Source organism: Chiloscyllium plagiosum, unplaced genomic scaffold, assembly GCF_037043375.1.
Source record: "Chiloscyllium plagiosum isolate Xiang-an unplaced genomic scaffold, Cpla_swu_hap1 HiC_scaffold_9, whole genome shotgun sequence".
Lineage (NCBI taxonomy): Eukaryota > Metazoa > Chordata > Chondrichthyes > Orectolobiformes > Hemiscylliidae > Chiloscyllium > Chiloscyllium plagiosum.
Window position 1 is genome coordinate 79,535,851 of NW_028270147.1, and position 21,616 is coordinate 79,557,466.

At 38.0% G+C, this 21,616-nt stretch overlaps 1 protein-coding gene across 4 annotated transcripts in view; it reads right to left on the reverse strand.

The window, feature by feature from the left end:
* Nucleotides 1–26: 26 nt before the first annotated feature.
* The window catches only part of ro60 (Ro60, Y RNA binding protein), a 45,238-nt gene continuing 23,648 nt past the window's right edge, over nt 27–21,616 (reverse strand). For all 4 annotated transcript variants that reach the window (XM_043699809.2, XM_043699811.2, XM_043699810.2 and 1 more), the window contains exons 4-9: nt 18,175–18,321; nt 16,896–17,033; nt 16,695–16,814; nt 10,963–11,076; nt 9,622–9,768; nt 27–6,968 (exon numbers count right to left, since the gene is read on the reverse strand). In XM_043699809.2, the coding sequence (XP_043555744.1) occupies nt 6,816–6,968; nt 9,622–9,768; nt 10,963–11,076; nt 16,695–16,814; nt 16,896–17,033; nt 18,175–18,321 (819 nt within the window). In that variant the 3' untranslated portion in view covers nt 27–6,815. The remainder of the gene's footprint in view (nt 6,969–9,621; nt 9,769–10,962; nt 11,077–16,694; nt 16,815–16,895; nt 17,034–18,174; nt 18,322–21,616) is intronic.

Sequence of the window (21,616 nt, forward strand, 5' to 3'; positions counted from 1 at the left end):
AAAAAAAGGCTCTAAACATCATAGCATTATATATTTTCCTAACACTTTATTTCAACTGGATTAAAGAATACAAAAAAGTGTACATTTGATGTAAAGGCAGTTTACAGTAATGTTCATATTCTTACAGCATCATCACATTTAGTTTGACAAGTGGTGTTAGTGATTAATTGTCTTTTCAAGTAGCAACATCAAACTTTTATGGAAAGAGTAGCTCTAGAAATGACACAGCAGTAGCCTGTTTTAAATTGACACCTGGTAAATTAGGGACACAGACAGATAAAGTTCCAAAGTTCAGTGTGACATTACATTTGCATGAACAAGAATAAGTTGGACCAAACTTTATCCTTATTTAAGGTGTTCTCGTTCAATATGCATAGGGTTTTGTAGAGAGAATCTTGCCAGTGGCAAGACCTGTTTTCATCAATCCATGTGGTACAGACTTTAAAAATGACAAAGTTAAATCTGCAAGTTATACAAAAACCATTTGAATGCCAGCATTATTTACTACAATCATTGTACGACTTGATCAGTCATATTTAAAAGGTTACTATTGATCTTAATTTTAAATCAGCTAAAAATACAAAAAGGTTACTTTCCTTGCTAATGTGAAATTGATTTGAATAAACCATACAATCTCACAAAGCTTTCTACACAAGGATGTAAAAGATGAGGTATAAGTGATATGCTTGTATATCAAAAGAATAGATGAGGGGGACATACGTGTCAGTGCAGAACCATTAACAAACTTGCATTTTATTGTTCACAAATAATAGTCACTCTCCTCCCCAGACAGTGGCAACTTTATATTGTTCAGATGCAACAACCACAAAAGAAGAATTTTATTATCCTATTTAATACTTTGGTCAGGTTCAAAATATTGCAAAAGTACAAAGGGTTGTATTTGCATTTCCAAAAAAAACTTATAATTTTGAAAACAGGCACAGACACCACCTCCCCCCCACAAAGTGTCTTGATCAGCAGAAATCAGGCAGTTAACAAAACATTATTTGAGTCTTGCTGAAAAAACATTTGTCAAAGTTTTTTGTTTTACACACATCAGAAAAACGTGATTTTTTTTTGAGAATTACTTTTGACTCTTACAAATGGCTATTTGTATACCTAAGAAACTTTGGAATGCAAGAGGACAGGAATACCTGCAAACAATAACCAACTAAAAACAGCAAAATAGGCAAGCTCAGAATGTTGCCTCACAATCTGCTAAACATGACAGCAAATTGTTATCAATTAAAAAACGGGAAGAACAAGGAAAATCTGTTCCTGTGCAAATTAAGTAGATAATCAATTGTCATAAAGGCAATCAACAAAAGCAGATGAGAAAATTCAAAAATTTATATTAAGTATAGAAATGAATTGTATCTTACATGCTCAATTTTGTTTCAAAAGATTACATGCAGCTTCTGTTATTCTGATAATGTTCCTGTGAGGTGCCTTGAGATATTTTGCTAAAGCTGCTATACAAATGCAAGTTGTTGTCATAAACAGTCAAATCAAATCTCAAATATAGATTGTAATACTGCAAGTTGTTTATTTGGAAGCAACCAAATCTCCAAATGTCAAAATTTTGGTTTTGGAAAATGAATGTAAAGAGCTTGACTAAATAGTCATAGGCTTTAAACATACAAGTACCTGAGTATTTGCATAGAATATAGTATACTTTTCATTTTATTCAGATATTTTGGTTCAGGCTGGGTGATGACAAAATTCAATGCAGTCACAGGAACATTTTTGTTATTAATGCCTGCCTTTCTCTGCTGCTGTGTTCTTTTTCATTATTTTTCCAGTGCAGCACTTTCTTCAGTTTAATGATGAAATCGGAGTAATAATGTTTTCTCCTGAGCCATAGCTCAAGACCAATAAGCAATGTTATAAAATGTTAACAAACTAAATGGGATTGTGACTTCAGCCTGTGACCCAAATTATTGTTCAAGGAAGATTTCAACTTTTGAGTCACTGCAGCTTTCATAAGCACAATAAGGACATGTGTCTGGAGTTGATTTTAAGGAAATCTTTTGAAATCTGCAGTTTAGACATTTGCCCTGATCAACGTGCATGCATCATGTAACAGTGTGGACTTCTGTCTGGAGTTAATTTTAAGAAAATCTTCTGAAATTCTGCAATTTGGACTTTTTTTTGATCAACATCCATGCAAATACTCCTATTATGTCCCCCTCTAATTCTGTATCCTAAAACAGATTTTAATTTGATTAATGATAATTAGAACTCCAAAAGGTGTAGGCCATAAAACCTCTTGAATCTGTCCCATCTTTCAATAAGATAATGGCTGAACTTTACATCAACTTCATTATCGCATTGATCCCCCTTGGTACTTAAAAATCTATTCTCCAGTTTTATAAACATCCATCAATGGAGCATCTGACAGGTCTCTCAGCTAGACAATTATCAATGAAGGAATACATTTCTCAATCCTAAATGGCCAAACACATCCTGAGGCCATGAACCTTAGTTCTAGATTCTCCAACTATTCAAAGCTATCTTGTCCATCCCTCTAGGAATTTTGAACAATTTCAATTTCAAAACACTTCTCATTTTTCTAAACTTCAGAAATAAAGGCCTCATCTGCTCCATAGCCAGAAAGACAGCTCTCTCAACTCAAAAATTAAACTAATGAATGTTCATTGCTCTTCATCTGAGACAATATCATTCTTCTTTAGCTAAGACCACAACTGTACCCATTCCTTCTGGTAAAGTCTCTGTAAAGCCCTGTAAAATTTCTGCAGGACTGCAATACTCATATACATACAACTTGTCTTTCTAATTTGTTCTTGTACCGACATATCGACATTCTGTGGTTTACATACAAAGACACTCAAATTCCTCTCAACATCAACATTTATTAGTCTCACATTTACAAAGATATTTTACTTCTCTGATCTTCCTTCCAAAGTAGATAATGTTGCCCTACCTCACATTTATCCTCCATCTTTCACTTTCTTTCTTATTTAGTCATCGAATTCCTTCACAGCCTTTTTGCATCATCCTTGCATTTCAAGTAGAAAGCTAAGAAATTTACCACTCACCCAGTTTTCTTTTTATTTCGACAAACTTATCTTACACTTGATCCTGTTATTCGAGTCACTGATATTGATTGCAAAGAGCTGAAGCCCAAGCACTGGTCCTTGTAGCATCCTATTGTTTGCCACTCTGAATAGGCCCATCTCCATTTTCTGTCCATTAATCACTCTTTAATCCATTTTATTTTATTAATCCCAATCCCCTAACCTCAACCACCTTTGTAGTGGCACTTTAGCAACTGCTTCATGAAAATCTTTATCCTATATCCACTGGCCTATTTAGCTATGCTGCTAGTTATCTTTCAAAACTCTGACAGTGTTGTCAAACACAATAAGAGGAGAAAGTGATGTAGTAGCAATATCAGTAGAGAGATAATCTAGAGGCTTAGACTAATTCTCTGGGAAGACAGGTTCAAATACCACAACTGCAGCAGGTAGAATTTAAATTCAATGAATACATCTGGAAAATAAAGCTTGTCTCAACCATTGTGACCGTGACTTCTGGTTCACTCAGAATCGTACATTCCACTCATTCTATAGGAAAGGAAATCATTACGCGGTCTGGCATACACACTTGTCCAGAGACACTGCAATAAAGTTGACTTTTAGCTGTTGTCTGAAATGACCTAACAAGCATCTCAGTTCAACAGCTATTAGAAATTACTAACATATACTGGCCTTGCTAATGATGCCCACATTCTATTACCCTTGCATAAAACCACGTTTCACTCTGTGATCTTACAAATGCCCTTCAGCACATCTTTAATAATATATTGTAGCATTTTCTACAATAATTTTATCAGGTTAACTGACCTACAATTTCATATTTTTGTGAAATGGATAAAGAGTTAACATTTGCTATCTTCCAATCCACAGGGACCACCTCTACCTCTTAGGGACTTTTGGAAGATCAAAACCAATGATTACCATCTCTGCAGCCACTTCTTTTAAAACTCCAGGGTACAGTCTTGCACGTCTGGGGAATTTCATTGGCTTTTAGACCCAGTAATTTCTCAGTCATTTTCTATCTAATTATTTCATTTTAAATTGTGCAATGAAATCCAGTCGTGCTTTTACTTTAAAATACCATGGCAGTACTTGGTCAATCTTTCAAGGCTTAAGTTATAAAGTTCTTTATTCTGTTCTTCATAATAACTTTTCCTCATCGTGATTTTCACGTGATCTTCAAGAGCCTACCTACCCCAATACGTTTTGGACCCAATCTGTCAAATGACATTTTAACATGCTGTTACGTCATTTTTCTTTGAATGCATGTACCCTGGGCAGATTTTGTCAGGCAGTGACAGGTAAGAGGTCTAGCCACATTCCCACTTCTTTACCAACATCACTCAAAAGATAGTCTCATTTGTTCTGATGAATCTAAACCAAACAGCTGGATGATTGGTTACAATGCCTTTCACAGTGTGATTTCCATCAATCATGTATCAGGCAAAAAGCAACAAGTATATAAAAATGCAGGATGCTCCAAGCCTTCTTTTAGGTATCAATGACAACCAGCAGGGCCATTAACTATTGGTAATTATTCCTACCTGCATAGCATGTGGCTACTAAGACACTGACTCAACACAAAATGTCCAGATTATCCACCCACATCAGCTCCACTGCTTTATCAAGTGTTTTGAACAATTGGCTGAAAACATACAAGACTGAGACATCAATATTTGAAATGTTATCATTACAATATTACCAGTTTGTGCTGTATGCATTTTAATTACATTTTCCCATTAGCTTCATTGATATTCACAACAGGAGGCTGCAACAACATCTTCATGGGTTTTATAAAGACAAGGAAATATTAGGCTTCGTCTGTAGTTATTTAGCTAGGACTGTAAGCGTACTGCTTGGTACGTTCTGCTAGTTTTATACATGTATAGAGACATTAAATCAGCTAGGCAATCAAGCTTGCCTGTAAGGTCTCTGACAAAACAATCAATCAGACTATGCACATTGTTCAAATGTACATATAATATCCCTTACTACCAGTACTATGCGGGCAGGGGCACATATTAGAGGAACTGACTTTAGGAGAAAAGCAGAGGAAAATATCATTTATAGAAGTTCACAGAAAGGTATGGTACTTATTACCTAACTTATAATTGCACAAGCTTCCGGTTTAAAAATAAACTAATTTGTCAATATTTTCAGGATTCGATGGATTCAAGTTGTCCGGAGCTTATTCTGAAAACATTTACTACTTTCTCAACCCAATTTTTATTATATGGAAATTTTGGCATCTTCATATAGGTCCCTTATGCCTCTGCTTTACATACATAATATTATAATATTGCATCCTGTTCTTTCAAAAACACATTCTAGTGAGGTTTGGAGTTCAAGTCACACCAAAAACATGTTTATAACAGCTTACACTGAACAATCAAAGATCATTTTACCTGGCAAACATTGTTCACCAAAGAGCTTTGAAGTGTTATCACAGTGATAACTTTTAACTGTTCACATTGATATTCTTTTCAAATAAGATCATGTTGCAGTGAGCCCTCAAAATCCAAAAGGGTGACTCAGAACAACAAAATGATTTGCATGACTAATATTCTGCCTTACATTCATTGTTTGCTATGGACTCCACACTTAAAACCTTCTAGATTATTATCAATACGAGATGGACTAGAACACATCAGTCATTAAAGCGAACTATCAGTGAAATGACATTACTTTTTGCAAAATGATATTTATCTTCATTGAGTAACTTCATCTCATTGAGTTGCCTTAATTGTCAACGTGCTTTTTCCCTCACTGACAGCAGCTATTACAGTTTAAAATACATAAGGAAAGAAATTGCTGGTGAACTTAGGAGAATTTATTTTTGTGCTATGACTTTTATGGCTGTCCTTTAAAACTATCTGTCAGCTGAATAATAGAAACTTGGAAAGTAGTAGCATACTTACACATAGGTTTACCATTCAAAGTCTACTTTATTTATCACAATCCACCCATAATAAACTCCAATTTACTGCATTCACGCTGACCTTAATGCCCATTTCATCCTTTTTAAGTTCTTTTCATGGAACTACTATTAAAAGAACTACAAAGTACAATATGTTACAAGTATTTCTTGTCTCAGAACATTCTCATAACCTAATCCTCCTCAAAACTTAACCCATTTCCATGATTGAAACGTCTCAACTTTTGTCAACCTGTTCACAGTAACAGATTACAATTTTAAGAAAAGTTCTCCACTATTTCAAATAATCCATTTACTGTCAGTATGGTCTCATTTAAACCCACTGAACAAAAACAAAAAGAGCACAACTTCAGTTGCCACTCAGATGTTTCTAGTTAAGGTTATAAATGCCTCCACAGCGGAGAGTTGAAAGCAAACTATAATTAAAAACAATTTGCTTTGATAGAACATTCTTGAAATCCAATTACAGATCATGCCATTTATAGTTGAGAGTATAGTGCTGGAAAAGCACAGCAGGTCAGGCAGCATCCGAGAAGCAGGAGAATCGACATTACTGATGAAAGGCTTATGCTCGAAATGTCAATTCTCGTTCCTCGGATGCTGCCAGAACTGCTGTGCTTTTCCAGCACCACACTCTCGACTCTGAGCTCCAGCATTTGCAGTCCTCACTTTCTCCTATGCCATTTAGTGTCTTGTTAATTCAAACAGGCACTCTACCAAGAACCTAGCAACCCATTATGTGTGTATTTCATTTATGCAGTCTTGGAAACCTGATGAGTAATTACTCTTTGACTAAATAATTCAATGATTTCTTCCAATATTTAAATCAAATCCAATGCAAAGTTTTGAATGACTTCCAGAGCCCCAGAATCAAAACCACAAATATCCAGCATGCCTCTGTCATCCGGGTCAGCAATGGTGAAACCATTAGAAGCCAATCCACAAACAATCAATTTGGCAGGAATGCCCATGTTCTGTAACAAAAAATAAACAAAAAAAGAGTAAGCAAACAAAAGCCTGTCAATTAATATGAATCAATATATCTCTACAGATGCTGCTTGATTTCTCAGCATCTTCTGTTTTGATTGCAAAATTCTGGCATCTCCAGTGTTTATATTTGAATGATTCAAGATGACCAAATCATAGGTGTTATTTGGACACATTTGGCTGTGTTCTTCCTGTAGAACAATATGGGCAATATTTCTCTCAAGAAGCACAAAGCTTCAACTGCTACAATGGAGTTGCCTTCCCTTTAATTATAGTATAGCTACATCATGCAATTATGTAAATATACTTGTGGGGTCACAATCTTTCATTGATTTTCTGAATGGTTGGGAACAATCATTCAGACTATTTGTCAGAGACTTGATCACTTTTGATGGGTAGTACTTCTAGAAATAGCATCTGTAACCCTGTTAGCTTCCTGAAGATATCATTGAAAATCACTCTTTTTATTGATTCTGTTTAGAGGCATAAGTGCTAGCTCATTGATAATACTGGTATGCCATTAAAGAGTTGATGCTGACAGAAGACTGTAAGGTGAATGTTGCATTTACTTCAACCTAGTTCAGACATTTACTGGTAGCCTAATCTTTAGATCAAAGATCATTTTAGTACAACATGTTACTTCAGGTTTGCTGAAATCACACTTCACAAGCAACCTTAAATAGGAGTTGGGATGTACCCTGAATATTCGACACCAGCATTTGCTAATGTAAATGGAAAACAGCTGCAAGAATAGCCGAATTCTTTGTATTAATTTGAATGCACAACAAATATCTGAGGGACATCTCTAATTCCCTGCTCACTTAAGCAATTTCTCCTCATTGCAATACAATTTGTGCTAATCACAAATGGTGTTGGCACTAAATAGATGCAAGTAGTTCGGGAAATGGAAGAGTATGCGGGTACATCACCCAATTAGGAATTCTAATAGGATATCATCAATTATTGTGAGGAATTGAATACTAAAATAATGAGGTTATGCTTCAATTATGCAAAATGCTGTTCAGACCAAATGTGGAGTACTTTGCACATTATTGGTCATTTTCTTAAAGAAGGATGTAAATGCATTGGAGGCATTTCAGAGAAGCGTCACTGGACTAATACTTGGAATAGGCAAACTGAGTTATGAAGAAAGGTTTCACAGTCTTATATCCATTGCAGTTTAGAAGAGTAAGAGGCTGATTGAAACATAAAATTCTTAAGTATCTTGACAGGGGAGATGTGGATTTTATTTTTGCAGAGATGAGAGTGACACTGGCTAGGATACCTTTTACTGCCCATCCCTAAATGCCCTGAGGGTAGTTAAGAATCAACTATGGGTTCAGAGTCACATGGAAGCCAGACCAGGTATGGATAGCAGTTTCTTTCGCTAAAAGACATTAGTGAACCAGATGGGTTTTTTCAATAATTGATAATGGATTCATAGACATTCTTTGACTCTTAATTCCAGACTTTTACTGAAGTCAAATTCCACCATCTACTGTGGTGGGATTTGAACCCTAGTCCCAAGGACATTACTTAGGTCTCTGGATTAACAACCAGCAATAACACCATTTGGCCATTGCCTTCCCCATATATGTTTTCTCTTATCAGAGAATCCACAACTAAGAATCACTGTTCAAAAATAGGGGTCATCCATTTAAAACAAAGTTTAGGCAAAATATTTTATCAGACGTTCACGGACCTTTGGAACTCTCTCCCTGAAAAGATGCTGTAAGCAGAATCTTTGAATATTTTTTCAGGCATAAGTAGATAAATTCTTGTTAAGCAAAGCTTTGAAGGTTATGAATGGTAGGCGGGAATGTGGACTGTGGTTACAATCAGATCAGCCACGATGTTATTGAATGGTGGAACAGGCTCAAGGGGCTCAATGGCCTACCCTTGCTCCTGATTTGTATAGTTGTATTAATTGTAGCATTCCCAATGTTTGTCAGTGCCAACATCTTAGCATATTAGAGTAAAAAGCTGATTCTACTGGTCAGGATGGTTCAGTACATTGGTTGTTAGATTTTTCTACAGAGCCATTTGTGCTAGCTCAATTTCTAGTGAACTTCCAAGTGTCAAATTATCACATACCATGTCAGTATACATTTCTGGATTTAAAAAAAAGAAAATTATTAACAATTTACACCAAATTGCAAATTTCCATCCTCACTCCTAAAAATGTTAAACTTTATTACAGCGTTAAAGTTTCTCAGTTGCTGGGCATGCTAGGTGTTTCAGCCAAATGGTTATTGTTCAGATTGAGCTGGATGAAGTGTGTTGGCAGCTGATCCAGCTGTGGAAATTATTAAAGCCAAGCCTAATTTTGCCTTATTCAAGTAACCAACATACAACCAGCAGTTGCCGTTTGATATTTAGAGAAAGGACATCTGACCATTGGTCCCCCTCTAATCCAGGAGTGCTGTTCCCAATAGCTCCACTTTCTTGCAGAACCAGGCAATGCATTTCAGGCAACAGATTACAGTGGCACCTTCCTAACTTTAGATCGCAGCTACTACACATTTCTAACAATTCTGCACACTACCAACGTTCGAGTTTGTTTCACATTTCTCAAATCTAATATTCACTGCCTTGTAAAAATTGTTCCATTGTAAGATTAATGTAAGATAATTCTCTCACCTTTCTGTATTCTCTTAGAGCATCTGCAGGATGCATATTTCCATAATATGTCTCATTATCAGTAAAGACAAGAAACATGTCTGCAACAGTTTTTGTCTTAATAGCCCACAACATTGGGAGAGCACAGTCCGTGGCACCAAAAGGGACCTGTTTAAAAAAATATTCAAAGTTGTCTTTATAATTGGAAACAACACATTCTTTTCAGGTGTGAAAAAGAGGCAGAAGTTGGGAAAACTGGAGAGACAAACAGTCCAAATAAATTATAATTTAAAAAAAATATAGAGTGGGAGAAAAACACCACTGCATATTTAAAGTTTAAAGGAAGGCACGCCAGGAAAATACATGCAATTACTTGGGCAGCATGGTGGCTCAGTGGTTAGCACTGCTGCCTCAGTGCCAGGGACCTGGGTTCGATTTCACCCTCAAGTGTCTACGTAGATTTGCTTTGGTTTCCTCCCACAGTCCAAAGATGTGCAGGCTAGGTACATTAGCCAATGGGAAATGCAGGGTTACAGGGATATGATGGGTCTGGGTGGGATGATCTTCAGAGGGTCAGTGTGGACTCAATGGGTCAAATGGCCTGCTTCCACACTGTAGGGTTTCTATGAACTAGGACCAACATGTGCACAAAAACCTTGGCACCCAACACCCTCACATCAAAAGTATTGCAGGTACACAATCCTTGATCTGAAGTCCGAAAGGCTCCAAAATCCGAAGATTCTTCGTGAAGTTTTTTTCTGCATAACAAGGTTGTTTGGCATGGCAAACAGTGATGCAACTCCACACCCACTTAACTCACGTCACTCTGTTGTGACGTGGTGGCATGGCCCAGCATTGGCAGGCATCAATTGTATCTCAGCGCTTGTACTAGTCACACGTTGGTCTGCTGTTCGGTAATTTTTTAAATTTCACTGCAAAAATGTCATTTATTCCAAAATCTGAAAAATTGCGAATTCTGAAGAACAACTGGCCCCAAGACTTTTTGATAAGGCTTGTGTACCTGTATGCATTACAAGCTACTGAGCATTGAACTGAATGAATAAAACTATGTCTGAAACACTCACTAAATTAATTTGCACTAATACTCATGCTGATATATAGTGAAAGTTTATTTCTAACAATACAATGCTTAATTTTTAAAGATACTTGATGAATCCCCATATTAAGATGGATTCTGAAATAATCTTTCATCCACAGCTGAACTGTTACTATTAACTTTTAGAATTACAGGAACAAAGTTAGCAAAGCGGGCAAAATACAGGATTTTGGATAGGCCAATGTGGATCAAGCTCGTAGTCTCTATGACAATTGAAGTTAATAAGTGTAAGGATTTTACATTACCGCATGCATGGCAGTAAATACTTCATCCATTGTCATTTCTGAACTGATGTGTATTGGAACCATATCATCAGAGAAAGCAACTATTGTAAAATTGGTTTCTGTGCGTGCAATTACCTAAAAAAAAGAAAACTCATAATGATTACTTCATAGACAGGACTCAGATACTCATGTACCATTAAAAATTTTGAAGGTATTCAATGACCAGTATTATAACTAGACAAGCCATATAAACACTGACCATAAGAGATTGGGAACTCTGTGCTGAATAACTTATCTCTTGATTTCCCAAATCCTGTGCACCATTCAAAAAGCAGTCATGAGTGTGGTAGAATACACTTCACAAACCTGGGTAACTTCATCTCCAACACAAGATCAGCAAACAAGGCAAAGCAGCCTGCTGAATAGTACACCATGCACGATCTGAAACATTCAGTCCCTCCAAAATAGTGATTGTAATATGTACCATCTGAATGATTCATAGCTGCAATCACCAAGTCCTCTTAAACAGCTACCTCTGCAACCTAGAAGGACAAAGGCAGTAGAGGCAAGAGAACACAATCATCCACAATCTCTAGCTTTAGTACACAATGTCCTGACTTGGTAGTACATTGCAGTTCCAGCACTTGTCACTGGCTCAAAATCATAGGACTTCCTTCACTTATACCCACAGTATTGCAACGATTAAAAAAAAGCAACTCATCAACTTCTTAACAGCAACTACAGATAGGCACAAATGCAGGCTCATATCCCATGAGTGAATGAAAAAAAATCATGGATAACAGAGTGAGCCAAGGTGGTCGTTCAAAACTGGCAGCTCTGGGAAGTGACAGCCGTGCAAGTCTCAATGCCAACACATGGATTAATGGAGTTTGGAATCCCACAAAACTTCCCATGTATTAATACAAGTCTAATCACCTTACTGGCTGGTACTAAGGTGATGAGGAGCATTAACCAGCTTGTCCGTGGATCCTTCTACTATTTCACATTTTACCAAAAGCAAAGGACAAATACATGAACATATAAAGACATACAGTCGGCTTTGATATAACACGATAGTTCCGTCCTTGTGCAATCTCACATTATGAGAACATTGTGCAACAGCCGTACCATTTAAACTAATGGGGCCAGAGGCACATTATAACCAATATAGGTAAGGAGAGCTCACGTTCTACAAATAATGGTCTAAATTCTTCAATCATATTAATCCGATTCACGTGGAAGAAATGCACGTTATAGCAGAACCGACTGTACTGGCATTTTAACAGCAGCAAGTCTGTCAAATGTTTCTCATTATAAGTGCAAGTACACAAAAATAATTTCATATTTTAATAAGATTCCTGTTTGCTTACGCCAAATGTGGGATAAGAGCTACCATGATCAGATCATTTCTTGTTGTATACAGTACAAACTCATGAATGGGAGTAAAGCTCTCTTGAAAAGTGCCTAGCTGCAAGATATTTCAACAGGCGAAGCTAGCTGTTTAACATTGTTGTATGCAGTAGCAATAGGAGTTCATTCCTAACAAATCAAAAAAACACATCTGTCCATCATAAATGACGATTGTGGTACATCTACTTCAGTAATGGGATACTAGGTGAGTAGATCATACATCTCAAAGACTCTTGTGAATCACATCAAACTGCTTATCTCTTTGACTGTTTACAACAAGCAAGATACTGACTGTACACCCAACCACCCCGCACTTGCAAAACTCTCAACAGCGTTCAACATTAGATGTGATTTTGTAATTGGGCAATGTTTTCTAAATAATCCCTGAGTGTGCAAAGAATTAAGGTGAGAAACGATTTAAGTTGTCAGCTGGACTTGTAGTGGGGCACATTTGTGTGTATGGAAGCTACACCAGTCGGCCAATCAGAACTCTTGACTCATAAGTAGAAATCTTGTTTTCCCTGTTTATTAGTTTTTTTGCAAATTGTTCTTTTGAGTACAAAAAGCTTGGACAAAATGTGCTTTTGTTCTGCAACACAAGTTCTGTACTACCAAACAACTATTAACACAAAAAATATTTGTTATTCATATAGATTTGAGGTTCATTGTTTTCAAGTATGCTCACACAAAGAAATTTCTAGGCATATTTCCATAGAACCATTTTCTTCAACATCCAGTGATAATCAAAGAACAAACTGTCTGAAGAAAAACATAAATAGCTTAATTTGCTCATCAATAGAGCAACTTCAAATCTCTGCTATTCCCCTAAGATGTTCCTTGAGCATACTAAGGAGATAACATGCATGTGTCTTATAATTCCAGATAAACTCTCCTATGCACATGCATGGGCACCTTAACATTGATATCTCATAAGGTTTCGTTGTTCAAATTATGTTGATCACAGGTGGGCATTGCCAACCTCTTCCGTGACAAATTTCAATCTCATTTACTTCTGAGTGCGCCCTGGAAGAAACTCTCCTCAGGTTGCTTACAAATTCCTAAACATTGCACTTTTGGACTTCCATTCATAACAAATTGTCTGCAGCCACCCAATTCAGTCATTTGTTTTTCGCACCTTAATTGCTCTTATTGCCACTTCCTTACAATCAAGAGACACAGACTTTAATATTTCAGGTGGACAATTGGTTTAGCTACTCAAAACCATATATGACTAGACCATATTGAGTAACAGATGCTGCTGCCAAAACAGCTTCCTATTCCTGGGCAATTCTAATTTTTTTCCACTGCAAGCTGCCGAACAAAACCATTGCCCTCAGGCTCCTAAATCCTCAGGACGTGTGAGGGAGTGTATGGAGTTGTTCTCAGCAAGGGTTAAGCCACTCATTTCACTGCTACTCCGCATTTTCCATACACCAGGAGTTCGCAACCTTTTCACTTTTATTAGATTTTATAATAGATTACTTACAGTGTGGAAACAGGCCCTTCGGCCCAACAAGTCCACACCGACCCGCAACCTACCCAGACCCATTCCTCTACATTTACCCCTTCACCTAACACTACGGGCAATTCAGCATGGCCAATTCACCTAACCTGCACATTTTTGGACTGTGGGAGGAAACCGGAGCACCCGGAGGAAACCCATGCAGATACGGGGAGAATGTGCAAACTCCACACAGTCAGTCACCTGAGGCGGGAATTGAACCCGGGTCCCTGGCACTGTGAGGCAGCAGTGCTAACCACTGTGCCACCGTGCCGCCCATTTTGATGCCCCTCTCTCATCTTATGAAATTTCCACATACACCCTCTAACACAAGCATTACTTCGGTAGAAAAATGTTTAGAATTAAACATAAATTTTGTTTAACTTTATTTAATACTAATTTAAATGCTGGATGGTCAAACAGAGGTGGGTCAAACAGAGGTGGATCAAATGACATACCTCATTTGTAAATTCAATGATCTTGTGGAAATGGCCATTTGTTTGTAGTAAATCAATTTAATGAAACCAATAAATAGTCGCATTGTAAGGGCTGGTATGAACAAGCTGCAGAGTAATTCTGATAATAGACTAGAAGATTTCTGAACTGGCAGCATGGCTGGAAAAGGTTTGAGGAACGTGCCCTGCTTTCATCAAATGAAAAACAAAATACAATATCCCATGAAGAACTGCAAGCAGTTACACTCATACAGAGCTCTTATAACCGGAGATGATGACAAAAATACCAAATATTCAACATTGCTTTTTACTCAGGAGACAGCATCAACTGTTCTGAATGAACTTGTCAATTTTTAAATAACTAGGATGTTTTTGATGGAGTTTGAAAGGGTTCATGCACAATGCCCGGATGCAATTTCAGAAACTGACAGTTTTGCAATAGCAAAATTTTACATACAAGGCTCCTGCAACTAGCTTGGGTGCTGTGGCCTACTTCCAAGAAGCCAGTGGTCATTACAACTTTCTAGTGCCACCTAGTGGCTGCTTATAATAAGAACAAAACGTTGATAAAACAACAAACTGTTCAAATTACTCATCCAGAGGAAAATGGAAGTAATAGAACTGTACAACACGGAAACAAGCCCTTTGGTCCAACCTGTCCAAGCCAATCAGATATCCTAAATTAATCTAGTCTCATTTGCCAGCACATGGCCCATATCCCTCTAAACCCTTTCTATTCATGTAACCATCCAGATGTCTTTTAAATGTTGTAATTGTACCAGCTGCCACCACTTCCTCTGACAACTCGTTCCATACATTGGCCACACTTTGTGTGGAAGAGTTGCACCTTAGATCCTGTTTAATTCTTTCCCTTCTCAATGTTAACCTATGCCCTCTAGTTCTGGACTCTCCCAACCCAGGAAAAGGCCTTGTCTATTTATCCTATCCATGCCCCTCACGATTTTATAAACTTCTATAAGGTCACCCTCAGCTTCCGATATTTCAGGAAAAACAGCCCCAGCCTATATACATGACGAAAAGCAGTGGATCCAGCACCAACCTTGTGGCACACCACTAGTGAGAGGCCTTCAGTCTGAAAAGCAACACTGTCTTCTATCTTCGAGCCAGTTCAGTATCCAAATGGCTAGTTCTCCCTCTATTCTATGTGATCTGATCTTGCTAACCAGTCTCCCATGGGGAACCTTGCGAACGCCTTACTGAAGTCCATGTAGACCACATCCATGCTCTGTCCTCATCAATCCTCTTCATTACATCTTCAAAAAACTCAATCAAAGTTCGTGCGACTTGATTTCCCACGCACAAAGCTGTGCTGACTATCTCTAAGCAGTCCTTGCCTTTCCAAATACATGTAAACCCTGTCCCTCAGGATTCCCTCCAACAACATGCCCACCACCAATGTCAGCTCACCAGTTTATAGTTCCCTAGCTTTTCCTTATCATCTTTTTTAAATAGTGGCACCATGTTAGCCAACCTTCAGTCTTCTGGCATCTCACCGGTGACTATCGATGATACAAATGTTTCAGCAAGGGGCCCAGCAATCACTTCCCTATTATCCAACAGAGTTCTAGGGTACACCTAATCATGTCCTGGGAATTTATCCATCTTATGCATTTTAAGACATCCAGCACCACCTCCACTGTAACATAGACATTTTTAAAGATGTCACTATCTACTTCCTCACATTGTATATCTTCCATGTCCTTTTCCATACTAATCACTGATGCAAAATACTTGTTTGCTATCTCCCCCATCTCCTCTGGTTCCTCATAAAGGCTACCAAGCTGATTTTTGAGGGGCACTACTCTTTACTTATCCTTTTGTCCTTAATGTATTTATAAAATCCCTTTGGATGCTCCTTAACCCAATATGCTAAAGCATCTCAAATCCTCTTTTCGCTCTCCTGATTTCCTCTTAAGAGTACTCCTACTGTCTTTATACTCTTCTAAGACTTCACACGATCTCTGCTGTGTATACCTGACAAATGCTTCCTTCTTTTTCTTGACCAAAACCTAAATTTCTCTAGCATTCCCTACATCTATCAGCCTTTCCTTTCACTCTAACAGGAATATATTGTCTCTGGATTCTCGTTATTGAAGGCTTCCCACCTTCCAGTCGTCATTAACCTGCAAGCATCTGCCCCCAATCAGCTTTTGGAAATTTGCGTGGAAGGAAAGGGAAAACTAGAAATAGTATTTTCTGTTCAAAACGTATTACACAATGATTAATTTGTGAACCTTGCAAACACTTATGATTTTAAAAAATTTTAATACAACGTATTTGTACTAATTGTTACATAATTATAATACAATGTACAAAACAAATTGGGAAAAGACTAAAGCAAGAACTGCTTTGTGAAAGCATCTTACCATTGACATAGCTGCAGCAACACGATTAGCATAAAGTACTCTGCATCCTAGGACCTGACTGCACATGGAAGAGCTGACATCTAAGGCCAAAACAAAGCGCTTTCCCATTGGTTCCACATTCTGTAACATTACACAAGAATACTTCATTTATTTTCTACAAATCACAAAACATACTATAAAGTTGGAAAATGATGCAATTACCTTGAAAGCTTTATAAAATGCCTGATCAAGTGCTACTAAAATTTCTGGATTAGGATTCCACTTTAGCTTTCCTCGGTTTCCTTTTCCTCCCTTGTATGTTTCTAGAGCCACCAAAATGTGAAATGGATGGATTCCAGCCTAGAAGTCAAACAGTAATGTGTTCTTGACAAATATAATCCATATGTGGTTGTGATATAATCTATATATGGCTCAAAAACATCAGTGCATTATTTCCCTCACCTAATACTATGCCCTCATCACAAAGGCGTTCACTATGTTTAAGTATCTTTTCACAGTAGTAATAGCCTTTAGTATTTTGCCCAAAGGTTCACTTTTCACACATGCGCATTTATTTATAATGCATGTTTAAACTTTCTACCACCCAAACAGTATTTTCTTACATCAAGAGAAATTTTGCAATTAAGTTTAATTATTTTTGTTTTGTTCATAAGGAATTGAGATTATTAGGTAAGACAGGCAAAGAAAAGGGAGAAAACAAATTTTAGTTTTTATTTTGTTAGAATGCTCCAATAATAAGACAAACTCTAAAGTAATTCCAGTAATTAAGATTTAAAACACATTTTAAAAATTTCACTTACATCTGAATACCCTGTCCCTAGCATTTGCTGCCCGATTTAATGGGCAAATGTAGCAACTTGGAAGGATTTGAATGCCAGGTCAAAAGAAATCAGTGGAGAACAATTTGAGTTACAGATGAGAAACTCAGACAAACACATCAGCTATTTTCTTTCAACCGCATACATGTGAACTCCAAGAATTGCTATCCATTTACCTCAATTTACCCTTGAGGCAACATCCAGGGTAGTAATAAGACCTCTTATCTTAATTACACTGTTGGCAAGCAGTAACTAATGGAGTGCCACAGGGCTGTAATTATTTACAATCTTTATCAATAACTTGGATGTGGAGATCAATTGTATGGTAGCTAAATTTGCAATGACAACAAAGTAGATAAGAAACAAAAACAGAAATTGCTGCTCGAAAGATTCTTCCGCAGAAGTGTCAGAAACATTAATGCTGCTTTCTGCTGCCACATCTATTGAGTTTCTCCAGGAATTTCTTCTTTTGTTTCAGATTTCAAGTATCTGCAGCTCTTTGTTTCATATTAAGTTAAATTTAAAAATGAGTTGTTGAGTTAGAAAGTCTATTCCAAATTTTCAGTAAAATGTGATTATGAGCAGGTGTGGTCAAACGTACGTTATACTGCCTTTATGAACTGAATGTGAATTATTACAAATATTTAGATAGAAAAGCATACCTTCTTTAAGACAGTCTCATTGTTCAGTCTTTCACACACTATGGTAACTGCTTCACTTTCTGGTTTAAGAATGGAATCAGCAGTCATTTTTCCCAAATGTCTAAGCATTGTAATAACAGGCATATCCTTCAATAATGCCCTCCACACCTAATGAGAGAAAAAAACAGTTTAAGATAGAAAATGGTGGAAAAACACAGCAAGTCTGAAAGCAACGGTGGACAGAAAAAAGCAGAGTTGATACTTCAAGTCAGTAAAGACACACATTACTCTGATTCAGTGTTATACAACAGGACTTAAAGTTTCAACACTGTGAATGCCTATGTTCAACATAAAAGTACAATATTTAGTATTGCCCATGGAGCAAAGAGAGAGAGGGAAAAACTATATATTCTGGAAAGGCAGTGGAAAAAGACAGAACATCAATCCTTACACACTTGCGTTATCATTTATTTCCTAAAATTTACCTTCTGTAGCATGCAACTTCGAAACCAACAACCACAACCTTCTTCTATTTAAATAGATACTAAATTTATCTACCCGTTTAATTTTAGTGATTTCCTTTCCAGTTAATACACAATCTTTCTCATTTAGACTGTTTTGATAGTGTTCATTATCCCACATAATGGATAATGTAGGAGCTGACTGTCTACATAACATTCATTCAGTATACCACATTCCATATGACCATTCTTAAAAGATTCAATATAGCCGATTGGCTAACTCACTACCTTGTTCCTGCTTTTTCCCCACATCCTTTGATCACTTTAGCCCCACGACTATTTCTATCTCCTTCTTGAAAACATTCAATGTTTCGTCTTAACTGTTTTGTTTCACAATTCCACAAGCTACCATAATATGGTAGAGTTCAGTCTGCAGTTTGAAAGAGAGAAGGCAAAATCGGATGTAATGGTGTTACAGTTAAATAAAAGGTAATTATGAGGGCATGAGAGAGGAACCAACGAAAATAGACTGGAAGCAGAGCCTAGCAGGGAAGACAGTAGTGCAAAAATGGCAGGAGTTTGTGGGTATAATTGAGGACACTGTGCAGAGGTTCATCCCCAAGAAGAGAAAGATTATCCGGGGAGGGATTAGACAGCCATTGCTGACAAAGGAAGTCAGGAAATCTATCAAAGAAAAAGAGAGATCCTATAAAGTGGCCAAGAGCACTGAGAAATCAGAAGATTGGGAAGGCTACAAAAACAAACAGAGGATAACAAAGAGAGAAATAAGGAAGGAGAGGATCAAATATGAAGGTAGGCTAGCGAGTAATATTAGAAATGATAGTAAAAGTTTCTTTCAATACATAAGAAACAAACGACAGGCAAAAGTAGACTTTGGGCCACTTCAAACTGATGCTGGAAGGCTAATGATGCGAGATAAGGAAATAGCAGGAGAACTTAATAAGTACTTTGCATCAGTCTTCACAGTGGAAGACAAGAGTAATATCCCAACAATTAAAGGGAGTCAGGGGGCTGAGTTGAGTATGGTTGCCATTACAAAAGAGAAAGTGCTAAAAAAGCTAAAAGGTCTTAAAATTGATAAATCTCCTGGCCCTGATGGGCTACATCCTAGAGTTCTGAGGGAGGTGGCAGAGGAAATAGCGGAGGCGTTGGTTGAGATCTTTCAAAAGTCACTGGAGTCAGGGAAAGTCCCGGATGATTGGAAGATCGCTGTTGTAACCCCCTTGTTCAAGAAAGGATCAAGACAAAAGATGGAAAATTATAGGCCAATTAGCCTAACCTCGGTTGTTGGTAAAATTCTAGAATCCATCATTAAGGATGAGGTTTCTAAATTCTTGCAAGAGCAGGGTCAGATTAGAACAAGTCAACATGGATTTAGTAAGGGGAGGTCATGCCTGACAAACCTGTTAGAATTCTTTGAAGAGGTGACAAGTAGGTTAGACCAGGGAAACCCAGTGGATGTGGTCTACCTAGACTTCCAAAAGGCCTTTGATAAGGTGCCACACGGGAGGCTGCTGAGCAAGGTGAGGGCCCATGGTGTTCGAGGTGAGCTACTGGTATGGATTGAGGATTGGCTGTCTGACTGAAGGCAGAGAGTTGGGATAAAAGGTTATTTTTCGGAATGGCAGCCGGTGACAAGCGGTGTCCCACAGGGTTCAGTGTTGGGGCCGCAGCTGTTCACATTATATATTAATGATCTGGATGAAGGGACTGGGGGCATTCTAGCGAAGTTTGCCGATGATACAAAGTTAGGTGGACAGGCAGGTAGTACTGAGGAAGTGGGGAGGCTGCAGAAGGATCTAGACAGTTTGGAAGAGTGGTCCAGGAAATGGCTGATGGAATTCAATGTGAGCAAATGCGAGGTCTTGCACTTTGGAAAAAAGAAAACAAGCATGGACTACTTTCTAAACGGTGAGAACATTCGTAAAGCCAAAGTACAGAGGGATCTGGGAGTGCTAGTTGAGGATTCTCTAAAGATAAACATGCAGGTTGAGTCCGTGATTAAGAAAGCCAAATGCAATGTTGTCAATTATCTCAAGAGGGTTGGAATATAAAAGCACTGTTGTGCTACGGAGACTTTATAAAGCACTGGTTAGGCCCCATTTGGAGTACTGTGTCCAGTTTTGGTCCCCACACCTCAAGAAGGACATACTGGCACTGGAGCGTGTCCAGCGGAGATTCACACGGATGATCCCTGGAATGGTAGGTCTAACATACGAGGAACGGCTGAGGATCCTGGGATTGTATTCATTGGAGTTTAGAAGATTAAGGGGAGATCTAATAGAAACTTACAAGATAATACATGGCTTGGAGAGGGTGGACGCTAGGAAATTAAGGGCTACGGGGAGAATGCGGGTAAGTGAAGTTGAAATGCCCATCAGCCATGATTGAATGGCGGAGTGGACTCGATGGGCCGAATGGTTGGTCAGGTGTTGGAGGAGACTTTAGATCACATAAGATCCAGGGAGAGCCAGCCAATTGGATATAAAATTGGCTTGATGGGAGGAGACAGAGAGTGGTAGCAAACAGTTAGAACATAGATAGATAGAACATAGAAAAGTACAGCACAGAACAGGTCCTTAGGCCCACGATGTTGTGCCGGGACTCAATCCTAACGTAAAATATAGTAACTTAACCTACGCACCCCTCAACTCATTGCTATCCATGTGCATGTCCAGCAGTCACTTAAATGTCCCCAATGACTTCGCTTCCACCACCTCAGCTGGCAACACATTCCATGTATTCACAACACTCTGCGTAAAAAACCTACTGCTGATGTCTCCTTTATACCTTGCTCCTAATCTCTTCACTATGACTTCTCGTTCCAGTCATTCCTGCCCTGGGGAAAAGTCTCTGGCTATTGACTCTATCTATTCCTCTCATTATTTTGTACACCTCGATCGGGTCTCCTCTCTTCCTCCTTCTCTTCAGAGAGAAAAGTCCGAGCTTATTCAACCTTTCTTCATAAGGCAAGTCCAGGC